This window comes from Erpetoichthys calabaricus, chromosome 17 (genome assembly GCF_900747795.2).
Source record: "Erpetoichthys calabaricus chromosome 17, fErpCal1.3, whole genome shotgun sequence".
NCBI lineage: Eukaryota > Metazoa > Chordata > Cladistia > Polypteriformes > Polypteridae > Erpetoichthys > Erpetoichthys calabaricus.
In genome coordinates, this window is record NC_041410.2 from 8351260 (window position 1) to 8363622 (window position 12363).

Sequence of the window (12363 nt, forward strand, 5' to 3'; positions counted from 1 at the left end):
GACGGATAGACAGATAGATGTGAAAGGAACTATATGATAGATAGATAGATAGATAGATAGATAGATAGATAGATAGATAGATAGATAGATAGATAGATAGATAGATAGATAGATAGATAGACGGATGTGAAAGGCACTATATGATAGATAGATAGATGTGAAAGGCACTATATGATAGATAGATAGATGTGAAAGGCACTATATGATAGATAGATAGACAGACAGACAGATAGATAGATAGACAGATGTGAAAGGCACTATATGATAGATAGATAGATAGACGGATGTGAAAGGCACTATATGATAGACAGACAGTTATATAGATAGATAGAAAGATGGATAGATAGATAGATGTGAAAGGCACTATATCATATAGATAGATAGATAGATAATCTAACCTGGGGGTCCCCAGGCCAGCTTTGGGCCCCCGTTGCAGCATTCCACCTGTCTGCACTTGACCTTCTGGTGGTGACCGACAAGCACAAATCACCAGGTGGCACTGGTTGGCACACTGCCCTGCTCTCCATGTACCACTGTGACAGTCTATTGTGGACCACAGACCTGCGCCCCACAAAACACCAATCTGGATTTGCTGTCGGCTGAAGGTACTGAAGTACTGAAGCAGTAGGCCATGACAGTTGGCACACAACATGAGCGACAAGGTCACTTGTGCCAGTGTGTTCAGTGGTCTACTGCTTTGTGACCAGGCAGCCCATAACATCCACCAGACCCGAGCACAGAACCACGATGCTGCATTTAGGTCAAACAGCCCTGTAAAGCCTGGGCTCCCCCAGAAGAGGGTGTCCATTTGTGGGTGAAGCTGACAGCAGGACAGAGCTCCATCCTGATCAAGACGACCGTCCGCAAGATTGCCAATCATCTGCTCACTCAGGCTGTTAGCGAGGAAGTCACGCCATTGCATGCTGTTTTTGTTTTCGATTAGAGAAAGTAAACGGGACGACCCAGCTGGCATCCCAACTCTTTATATATTTGGGATGTGTTAATCCCCCCACTCGACGACAGTGGTATTCTAGATGCTCAGTCACGGGGGCCCACACCTTCCTTTACTAGGGTATGACCTCTGGTGGGTGGTCCAGATAGCACAGTTATGAGGACCATTCTTCTTTAGTGGTCACACACTGCGCCCCCTAGTGGCAAGTCCTAATTGGGCAATAACAGGGGGGCCACGTCTGTCCCATCCATTACCTAAGTTTGCTTTGGGTGGCATTCCAGATGTTCAGTCATAGGGGCCAACACCATTCTTTACTAGGGTATGACCCCTGGTGGTTAAGTCCAGAAAGATCACCAACTGGAGTACGCCCCCCCCCCATACCCCCCCCCACCCATGGCCCTATCTGATACTGCAGAGCGCCCAGCTAACATTCACGGGCTCAGGTGGCCAGTCAGCTGGGTCTTCTTGTCCTGACCGCACACCTTTGACAATTAAAAACTTCACCTTGTGGTTCCCGGTGGTCTCATCCCTGATGGTGGAACCACCAGTGACGCGGTGCCTGACCTAAAGAAATGTCTACCTCTTAAAAAAAAAAAAAAAAAAAAAAACCACAAACCAAAAGTGTCAGTGTGGCACAAGCCCAGATGGTCCACGTGCTCTTAAGGCAGCGGGGGTCCCATAACGCCAGAGCACACCTGTTCCTGTTTTAATCAACATTTGCCTACCCGACTCTGTCGCGGGGGACTTTGGGATGTGGATGAAGTGACTCAGCGCATTTGGGGAAATCAGCCTAACAAAAGGAATGGGCGGCCAGCAGACGTCAACAAAGGGAGGCGGCACCCGGCCCCTCTGGAGCGGCACATGCCAAAGCCTCGCCGCCCCGTTTGCATGGAAGGGCACAGCAGCGGTGGCGGCCGCCGTCACTTCCAGTGTGGATCAATCAGGAAGTCTGCCGATGCCAACGTGCTGTAACTGCCGTGTGTTTTCTTTTTTTTTTTTATAGTCTTTAAAGTCTAGACGGCAGAATATTAACAAGTAGCGCCATTTGTTTGAACTCTTTTGCCAGACCCTTCAGCTAAAACTGCTGCCAGCTCTGCCAGGGCTGCATGCTTGTAATGGATTTCTTTGGATGTGAACCCATTTAGTCATCTGCTTCCCTCCTATTGAGCAGATGTGTTTAGAACACATGCGGAAATAATGAGGCGCTCGTCGATATTTGTTTATTGTCACTTCAAATATCCTGCAAGCCTGGCGGGCACTCGCTTCACGGCGTGCCCACGGAGTCGACCTTCATTGTCAAAAAGTGGACATAAAAATGCGGGCAACCAACTGCTGCAAGTGGGCAAGAGTGTGAGGAGATGGACTGGCAACCCAGCCTGGGGCTGCGTTCCACTTTTGTGCCCACTCCTTCCAGGACAGGATCTGCCATCTTTCTCAGTTCACACTTTGCGATGCTGCCAGCCGGGTGGGGTTTACGGTCATCCTCCTCCTCTTCCTCCTCCCTTTTGATATATTTTTAGAAACAGCAATCTTCCCCATTATTCTGAGACTTGCCAGGCCGGGCTGGAAACCCGCAGTTAGTAGGTGGAGTAAGCTGGACTGAGGTGGGCCTCTTGTGCCCCTTTTTGTAGAGCAGTTTTGGAGACCCCCCCCCCACCCCCACTCTCACCTTCACCATGTCTGTGACTCCTGGCTGCCACACCCCAAATTATAGTCCGAGTTCGGGCAGTGTGGGCGTTCACAGCCGCCATCGTAACATAACGTGCCATCATCTACAATTGTGCCTCAGATGCCAGGACAGGCTCCGGCCCCCCACATCCTTCAAACCAGATAAAGCTGGTTTGGTGGACAGACGGACAGGGGTGGGGGACTGGCTGGGCAAAAATAAATCGGCGTCTGATGGTGGAGGCCGGAGGTTTGTGCCGTTTCCACGATTCCTGGCGGCCATGTGGTGGGCACCCTGGTGTTTTCATTCTCAGTTTTGCATAACACCCAACACCAAGTATAACGGACTCCTTTTCTTTTTCTTATTCACACTTAAAGTATTTTACGTTGACAAACAAAGACACAAAGGATGGACAGAATCAAGATGTTACAGCCAGGGCTCTGGCAAATGGAACCCATCCTCTCCCGTTTCCTGTGTGAGCCACGCTTGACTTGAAAGCTGGTCGTGTGCCCACCAGCGTTGGCAAATCACCCATTGGACCCCCCTAGGCTTACGTATTCATTCTAGCGGCAGAGTTGGATTTCACTCCTTCAATAAATCCATGATGCAGGCCAATATTATATTTATAGAAATATTACAATTAAATGGAAATGACAGAATTACATAGAAGTCACCCGAGGGGCACAAACATCAAACGTCCCGCACCCCTTCATGGTGTTTATCTCAGCAGGGACCGGCTTGACGTCAACTCGAGAGCCAACGTGTTCTTACGTTGATGCCTGCCATGTGATGGCACTCAAAAGTCACACGTCACGTGACAGTTGGGGACAAAGGTAATAAAAAGTCAGCAGGAGAAACATCCGGATTGTCCGAGGTTACGGATCAGAGCTAACAAAGTAACTGCGAGTGCGTCTGTCTGCGCGGGCTGAAGTTCTTTCTGTGCTCTTTTAGTGCCCGGTCAGAGTGTCGACTTTTCAACATCTCCTCTTATCTCCTGATCTCTGGCATCAGCCCTGCAGCGGGCCGCTGGCAAACCAAGGGTTAGTGTCACATGGCATGCGGGTTCTGAAAAACGGCATCTTTAAAACAGCCTGGTGCCCGCATTAAAAAACTGAACCCCCGCGAATGATGTCATATTCTAAACTTCCTTTGGCGCAGACACTGTGGTTCGAAAGTTAGAATCGACATCAAAGTCACAGTTTTAGGACCCGAGGCACAACACGTCAACATATTAATGGAATACTAGCGTTATACATGTAAAATATCTCCTTTCAGTGCCAGTCCAATGCCATCCTTGGGTGGTGCCACTGTGGCCATGCCACCCTGTATTATACCAGCCGAGGACTAGCAAGAACAAAAAACCCAACCAGAAGATAAGACGTCATCAAATAACAAACCCACACTTTGAGACCCCAGTGCTTGTCCTGTAATTTCAGGAAGCAGGGAGACACGTCCTCTCCACGCAGTAACAGGCGCAAGGCAGGAGCCAACCACTGGAGCTCTCCGGCCCTTTAACACAGTTTGACAGGCAAGAGAAAACGCTGCCAATCCCGCCAGTTTCGGGGGCATGGACAGGGCACCGGCCCTCAGCATGGAGTGCACGCACACACACACACACACACACACACACACACGCTGATAGCAGACCACACTCAAGAGTCGTCAGGTGACCCGATGGGTGTGTCTGTCGACTCCTCGGCGCCCCTCACACCACAAACACAGCAAAGTGTCACGTTGGCCATGGAAACGCTCAATGGGGTCCGACAGCTGCTGAAGCATGTGACCCGTGGTCACTATTTTTACTCACAGGAAACAAAGTGAGGGTCAGGCGATGTGCGTCTACCGAGCTGAAGTAGTAAAGGGACAAATACATGACACTGTGACACACTTGGGCCACCCGCCTCTGCTTGCAATGAAACTTCTGCTGGATTTCAAATTTACTGGACAAGGACAAAACCTCAAATGGGAGTGCTGGACTATAAAAGAATATCAAGAACATGGAGAGAGAGCAGGACACAGGGGTGAAAGGCACTATAATAGATAGATAGATAGATAGATAGATAGATAGATAGATAGATAGATAGATAGATAGATAGATAGATAGATAGATAGATAGATAGATAGATAGATAGGTAAGGCACTATATAATAGATAGATAGATAGATAGATAGATAGATAGATAGATAGATAGATAGATAGATAGATAAGGCACTATATAATAGATAGATAGATAGATAGATAGATAGATAGATAGATAGATAGATAGATAGATAGATAGATAGATAGATAGATAGATAAGGCACTATATAATAGATAGATAGATAGATAGATAGACAGACAGACAGACAGACAGACAGACAGACAGACAGACAGACAGACAGACAGACAGATAGATAGATAGATAGATAGATAGATAGATAGATAGATAGATAGATAGATAGATAGATAGATAGATAGGTAAGGCACTATATAATAGATAGATAGATAGATAGATAGATAGATAGATAGATAGATAGATAGATAGATAAGGCACTATATAATAGATAGATAGATAGATAGATAGATAGACAGACAGACAGACAGACAGACAGACAGACAGACAGACAGACAGATAGACAGATAGATAGATAGATAGATAGATAGATAGATAGATAGGTAAGGCACTATATAATAGATAGATAGATAGATAGATAGATAGATAGATAGATAGATAGATAGATAGATAGATAGATAAGGCACTATACAATAGATAGATAGATAGATAGACAGACAGACAGACAGACAGACAGACAGACAGACAGACAGACAGACAGACAGACAGACAGACAGATAGATAGATAGATAGATAGATAGATAGATAGATAGATAGATAGATAGGTAAGGCACTATATAATAGATAGATAGATAGATAGATAGATAGATAGATAGATAGATAGATAGATAGATAGATAGATAAGGCACTATACAATAGATAGATAGATAGACAGACAGACAGACAGACAGACAGACAGACAGACAGACAGACAGACAGACAGACAGACAGACAGATAGATAGATAGATAGATAGATAGATAGATAGATAGATAGATAGATAGGTAAGGCACTATATAATAGATAGATAGATAGATAGATAGATAGATAGATAGATAGACAGACAGACAGACAGACAGACAGACAGACAGACAGACAGACAGATAGATAGATAGATAGATAGATAGATAGATAGATAGATAGATAGATAGATAGATAGATAGATAGATAGATAGATAGATAGTATCTATCCATCTATCTATCTAATTTTAGTATAGTCGGCAGGATCACAAACATTACATAGATGGATTGACAGATAGATGTGAAAGGCACTATATAAGTCAGACGAGGGATGGGTGACAGGCACTATATAAGATACACGGATACACTGCAGTGTTATAGGCGGTGACCCTCAAAAGCGCCCACCCAAGTGCACTCAAGATGAAGCTTTAAGATGAATAATTATGAGTATAAGTGAATTAATAATCAGCTCTACTCTAACTGTAGTCCTGCTTGTGTTGTAACAGCTAATGGCTGCGCCCCCTAGAGGTCAGCCGTAGACCCACACTCAACAATCAAAATGTAAACCACAATGTCCAATAATAAGTCAATACAAAGCAAGGTCCTCAAAAAGACATCTGACCACTTGGGGTGGGGTGGGGGGGGGGGGATCGGGGGGCACTGTGGCGCGTTACCCCTCGTGACCTCCTGCTGCTTTCATTGAGCCAGCGCTTGCGTTCGGTAAATGTGGTGGAACATCAAGTGACATTAAATCCATTAAATCTCCCAAGGCAGCACGTGGTTCCAGCAGAGACAAATACAAAGTCTAATGAAGCCGTCCGTGGGGGTCCTTCAGATGTATGAATTAACTCCGCCAGAGACGCACTCGAGGCCTGCAGACGAGCATCGCTAAATTAGAGAACTGCCCTGCGAACAGAACAGTTCATTATTTAAAATGAAAGAAACAGAAGGAAACGCTGCAGACGACTTTCGTTTCAGACACCAGCGGCTCACTGCTCTATTTGTCGCTACAAGCCGAACAAAGGGGGGGGTGGAGGGGGGAGACGTCAGACCCCTCAAGTCATAAGTCAGTAAAGGCCGAGAACGGTAATGTAATAAAAGCAGACGTCATAGGTGGTCGTGTCAGCCATACCGCTCACCCAGGTGACTTTTGGACCTCCCCGGGGGGGGGGGGGGGGGGGGGGGGGTCTTCATAAACGTTTCTCATGATGGAGGACCCCGTTTGCCAGGTAACGGTCATGTGACCCCTATGCGACTTTTCCAGTGATTTTCAGTCGTAGCCCTCGGTCAGTGGCACCTGGCGGTCAAACTTCACTGCCATGATAACAATCGTGTAGTCTGACACACACCCCCCGCCCCCCACCACCACCAGACTGCGACTCGCCCCTCAAACGGTTTGATTTATGTCTTCAGTCGTACGTGCGGCTCTGTGTGCGTCAGGGCTGACAGCCAATGAGAGCTCCTCTGGAGGTCTACAACACACACAATGCACGCGGGTGTGATGGACCTCACGAACCGTAAAGACGACAAACTGGTCTGCCTGATGTTTCGTGTTTTATGTACCGCAACAGAATGGAAAAAAATCGAGTCAGAACTCGCCGGGCCTGTTAACTCTTCATACGGTGCCGGCCATCAGAAAAATGGGCAAACTCAACTGTACCGGAAAAACATCACTAAATGCGACGTGCCCGCTGATTTGCAGTCGTGTAAATCGGACAAAGTCCAGCGATGACATCAGCAATGGCACGTCTGACATATCATGTGATCGGAGGTTGTGTAACGTGACATCAGCACAGGATGAGGATGAGAAGAGGGAGCAACGCCTTAAAGGTCTTGATGGTTAAAGTGCAAGGACTACACGGTTTGGTATGGTTGGCATGTGGATAGCATGGGTGGTCCATGAATTATCAATGCATCTTTGTCCCACCCTGTGCCCGATGCCTGCTAGGAGAGGCTCCAGCCTCCAGGATTAACACTCTTGAAAATGGATGGACACGTTTGGTTATAAATGGAGAAGACGACAATCATTAATGTAAATAAAGGTCTCCTTTAGTGAAAAGACAGATATGGGGTCTGGGGATTGACAGCACCGGGCACAACCTTGGGTGCCAGGCCACCACAGGGCACATTCTCACTGACTAATGTTGGATCACTTTTTAAATCCTAACTTTGGTTATCGATACCAACTTTCGGACCCCAGTACCGGGTACCAAAACGATCCTAAAGCAAAAAACGGTTAACCTGAAAGCCCCCCAATCTTACTCTGGCCCCTCTAATGCACCGTATAATTGCTTGGAGGTCACCGGAAAGGGGTGTGTGGCACCCCTGATTATCTCTCTTGAGAGTGTAAGAGACTGCGGGCAGCCCAACCCTGTCAGGACACCCAAGAGATGGAAGGTTGGGGGAAGGCAGCTTCTTTAGGGCACTGCCATCTCCCAGAATGCTCCCCTGGATTGCCCTAGGGCACCATGGGACTTGAAGTTCTATATCTCACCGCTGCTGGGTGCCATGGGTGCCGCCTTTGCTGTGAAAGCGGAGGAGCCATTTGGTATGAGGTTTTCTGCCATAACCTGGAAGTGCTTGCAGATCACGTGGGCAGAGGAGGAGAAGCACTTCTGGGTTGGCCAGTAAGATATCAATCCCAAAGGTATCACGTCCTAGTGAGCTGAATGACTTCCGACCTGTTGCTCTGACATAACATGTGATGAAGACCATGGAGAGGCTGCTGCTTCACCACCTGAGGCCACAGGTCCGTCACGCCCTCGACCCTCTGCAGTTTGCATATCAGGAGAAGGTGGGAGCGGAGGATGCCATCATCTACATGCTACACCGATCCCTCTCCCACTTGGACAGAGGCAGTGGTGCTGTAAGAATGATGTTTCTAGACTTCTCTAGCGCCTTCAACACAATCCAACCTCTGCTCCTTAGGGACAAGCTGACAGAGATGGGAGTAGATTCATACCTGGTGACATGGATCGTGGACTATCTTAAAGACAGACCTCAGTATGTGCGTCTCGGGAACTGCAGGTCTGACATTGTGGTCAGCAACACAGGAGTGCCACAGGGGACTGTACTTTCTCCGGTCCTGTTCAGCCTATATACATCGGACTTCCAATACAACTCGGAGTCCTGCCACGTGCAAAAGTTCGCTGATGACACTGCTATCGTGGGCTGTATCAGGAGTGGGCAGGAGGAGGAGTATAGGGACCTAATCAATGACTTTGTTAAATGGTGCGACTCAAACCACCTACACCTGAACACCAGCAAAACCAAGGAGCTGTTGGTGGATTTTAGGAGGCTCAGGCCCCTCATGGACCTCGTGATCATCAGAGGTGACTGTGTGCAGAGGATGCAGACCTATAAATATCTGGGAGTGCAGCTGGATGATAAACTGGACTGGACTGCCAATACTGATGCTCTGTGTAAGAGAGGACAGAGCCGGTTATACTTCCTTAGAAGGCTGGCGTCCTTCAACATCTGCAATAAGATGCTGCAGATGTTCTATCAGACGGTTGTGGCGAGCGCCCTCTTCTACGCGGTGGTGTGCTGGGGAGGCAGCATAAAGAAGAAAGACGCCTCACGCCTGGACAAACTGCTGAGGAAGGCAGGCTCTATTGTAGGCACGGAGCTGGACAGTTTGACATCTGTGGCAGAGTGACGGGCGCTCAGCAGACTCCTGTCAATCATGGAGAATCCACTGCATCCACTAAACAGGATCATCTCCAGACAGAGGAGCAGCTTCAGCGACAGACTGAGGAGATCGTTCCTCCCCCAAACTATGCGACTCTTCAGTTCCACCCGGGGGGGGTAAACGTTAACATTATACAAAGTTATTGTCTGTTTTTCACCAGCATTATTATCAATCTTTAATTTAATATTATTTATTGTATCAGTATGCTGCTGCTGGAGAATGTGAATTTCCCATTGGGATTAATAAAGTATCTATCTATCTATCTATCTAAGAGGACTTGACCGACCTCACAGGAACGAGCCAGAGTCAGATAGGAAGGTGGGCAAAGCCTGCTGGGAGGAGTGGAGGACAAAGAAGAACAATTGTGTGTGGTGCCTATTTATTTACTTGTGGCAGTGGTGGTGGGGAACGCATTGGGAAGAGTTTCCTAAAAATAAAAGAGCTCTTTGCCCTTTTAACTTGTGCCCTGTGTCTGCTGGGCAGGGGCTGAGGAGCAACAGTGCCCTCTAGTGTCCGCACTTGCTATATGGCTGTGAGACATGGCTGCTATGCAGTGACCCAAGATGAAGACTGGACTGCACTACTGTGTCTCTTTGGAGAATCCTCAGGTCTGCTGGTGTCACTTTGTGTTGCTCACGGGGTCCAGAATGAGACACATGACCTGCATGGTGAGGGAGCATCAGTTACGGGCCAGGTGGCGCGATTACCCGAGGGTGATCCTCATTTTTGAGGACCCGAGTGGCTGAACCAGGCCAAGGAGATGCCCACGTAACACCCAGCTGCAGCACATAGATGGGTGGGACTGGACCGTGTGTCTGCTTGGGGGGGGGGATCCCGAGCTGTTTCGTCATGTGGTGGGGGGCGACAACACTCTGGACCAGTGCATGCCCCTCAACCTGACCTGACCTGTAGAGCAGGGACCCACAGCTCACAGTCCTGAAGGGCCAAAGTGGCTGCAGGTTTTCAACTCCACCAATTCCTGAACTCTTTCAGGGTGGACGTTGACTTTTGTCGAAATTCATGGGGTAGGAGACGGGCATCGGCTGTAAACGGAGACCATCGTTCCGTTTTAGTTTGACTCTCTTTGCTAGAAGGGAAGTGAGCTTCGTTGATCCGACCTCGATGACCTGGGTGAGTAGCGAAGAGCGGACCACCTCTAAAATGGCATCGCCATCTGGTGAGAGACCAACGCGAACGCACAAAGCAAAATACTCGGTGGGCAACGTTTTGCAGTTTAGTGGCGAATGGGACTCGGATTCTGATGCAAGTGATCAGGAGATCAAAAATGAAAGTGAGGTACCAGCGTCAGCTGAGGTGCCTACAGCAGGGGTCCCCAACTCCGGTCCTGGAGGGCCGCAGTGGCTGCAGGTTTTCATTCTAACCCTTTCCTTAATTGGTGACCTGTTTTTGTTGCTAATGAACTCCTTTTCTGCCTGGTACAGGCGGGTCAACATGGCCCAGCAGTGCTTCCAGAATCTTCTGGACTCCATGGAGAGGAAGAACAGAGGAGGAGGAGGAGCAAAAAAGAGTCCCAAAAAGTATCAGCGAAGTGTTCACTAAGAAGATGCCCCATTGAGTGTAATGTGAATAACGGTCACTGGCCACCCATGATTGACACTGTGCTGGCGTCCCATCCCACTGGCGTTGGCACTAACCCTGCAGCGGGTAAGCCCCTGGATGGACATTTCGGCTGAGCTTCTACTTCTTCTTCTTACGACACATCCTGAGACGTGACGTTCCGCTCGGCTGAGCCCGACACACGCCAACACTGAAATGATTTTATCACCAATGTTAATACAAGATGGCGTTGCCACCTGAACGCCAGAGAGCACCAGCAGCCTGGCAAAAACGAGCAAAAATAATCCACACTGCAAAGTGACATTCGCATCCTGAAAGGAAAGCGAGAAACGACGAGACATTTCCTGCTTTCAGTAATATGCAAGCGCTGCGGGGGGGGGCCATCTTTGAGGTCCCTCGCCTAATTAATAACCGAATTAAAGCCCAGCTGACCTCCAACGCGCAGCCGCTCACGTCCTCAAGCTCACCGAATCGCGGTCCACGATGCCGATAGTGACAGCCAGTGGCATCACATGCTCAAGTTCCACTTCTCAAAATAAAAAGAACTGTGTGACAGCGGGGGGCCGCCGTCCGTGACGCCCAAAGACGAGTGAACAGGCCCAACGGTACCTCGCTTTCCGGCTCGTGCTCGGGGATGACCTCTGCAAGCTCGGGATGATCCATTCCTCTGGGGGTCTCTGACGAGAGAGATACGCCGCCTCAGTCTGTCATCCTTGAAAAGCCCGCCGGGGGCTTTCCGCTCGCTGGACTGTTTGGGAGGCTGGAGGAGTCGTTTGTGACAGCTGAACCCCACCCCTGCGCTTCCTGTCTCGAACGGTCTCTCAAATCTCGACGCAGAGCGAGGGGGGGGGGGGGGGGGGGAACAGAGAGAAAGAGAGAGAGGGGGGGAGAGGAGGAAGAAAGACGAGTGCAAGAGCGAAACCGGACATCAAGACCACAAGGCTTCCTTCCTGCTGTCACCCAACGGGCGGGTCATAAAAACGGAGAGCGCAGGCCTGCGGAGTGGAGGGGGAGGAGGCGGGTGAAGGTGACGGGCACATCTAACCGGGCAAAAGGGGCAACAGCCTCTTATCTGAAACATTGGAGGAGTCGAGCATTGTTGGGTGGTTAGGCATTCCTCAATGGAGGCTGAACAACAGGGGGCACCACCGAGCCCCCCAAACCTCAGACACTTACACGACCCAACACAACTCCATACAATGACAGTCACAGCCCACTGCCCCCCGACTCGGGCTCCGTTCATGCTGGCACTTCCAGTGACGTGACGTGTCATAAGCCCCCCTGGCAGCGCCCTCTATCGTCTCGCTACAGGACTGCATGGACTGACTCTACTGTATATGAGGGGCACTGCCACCTAGTGTGGTGGGAGATGAACTGCAGAATCAAAAAGCATCCCGGCCGGGTATTGCCCTGTTCTTAGTCCAG

The 12363-nt window shown here is 49.0% G+C and overlaps 1 protein-coding gene across 3 annotated transcripts in view; it reads right to left on the reverse strand.

The window, feature by feature from the left end:
* The window catches only part of pkn1a (protein kinase N1a), a 171200-nt gene that overhangs the window by 68026 nt on the left and 90811 nt on the right, over positions 1-12363 (reverse strand). Inside the window, exon 1 of one of the 3 annotated variants that reach the window (XM_028823834.2) lies at positions 11548-11736. The exons of the other annotated variants lie outside the window; for them this stretch is intronic. Coding sequence (XP_028679667.2) covers positions 11548-11601 — 54 coding nt within the window. The 5' untranslated portion in view covers positions 11602-11736. Of the gene's footprint in view, positions 1-11547; positions 11737-12363 lie in introns of those variants that run through there. 3 annotated transcript variants of the gene reach the window in all.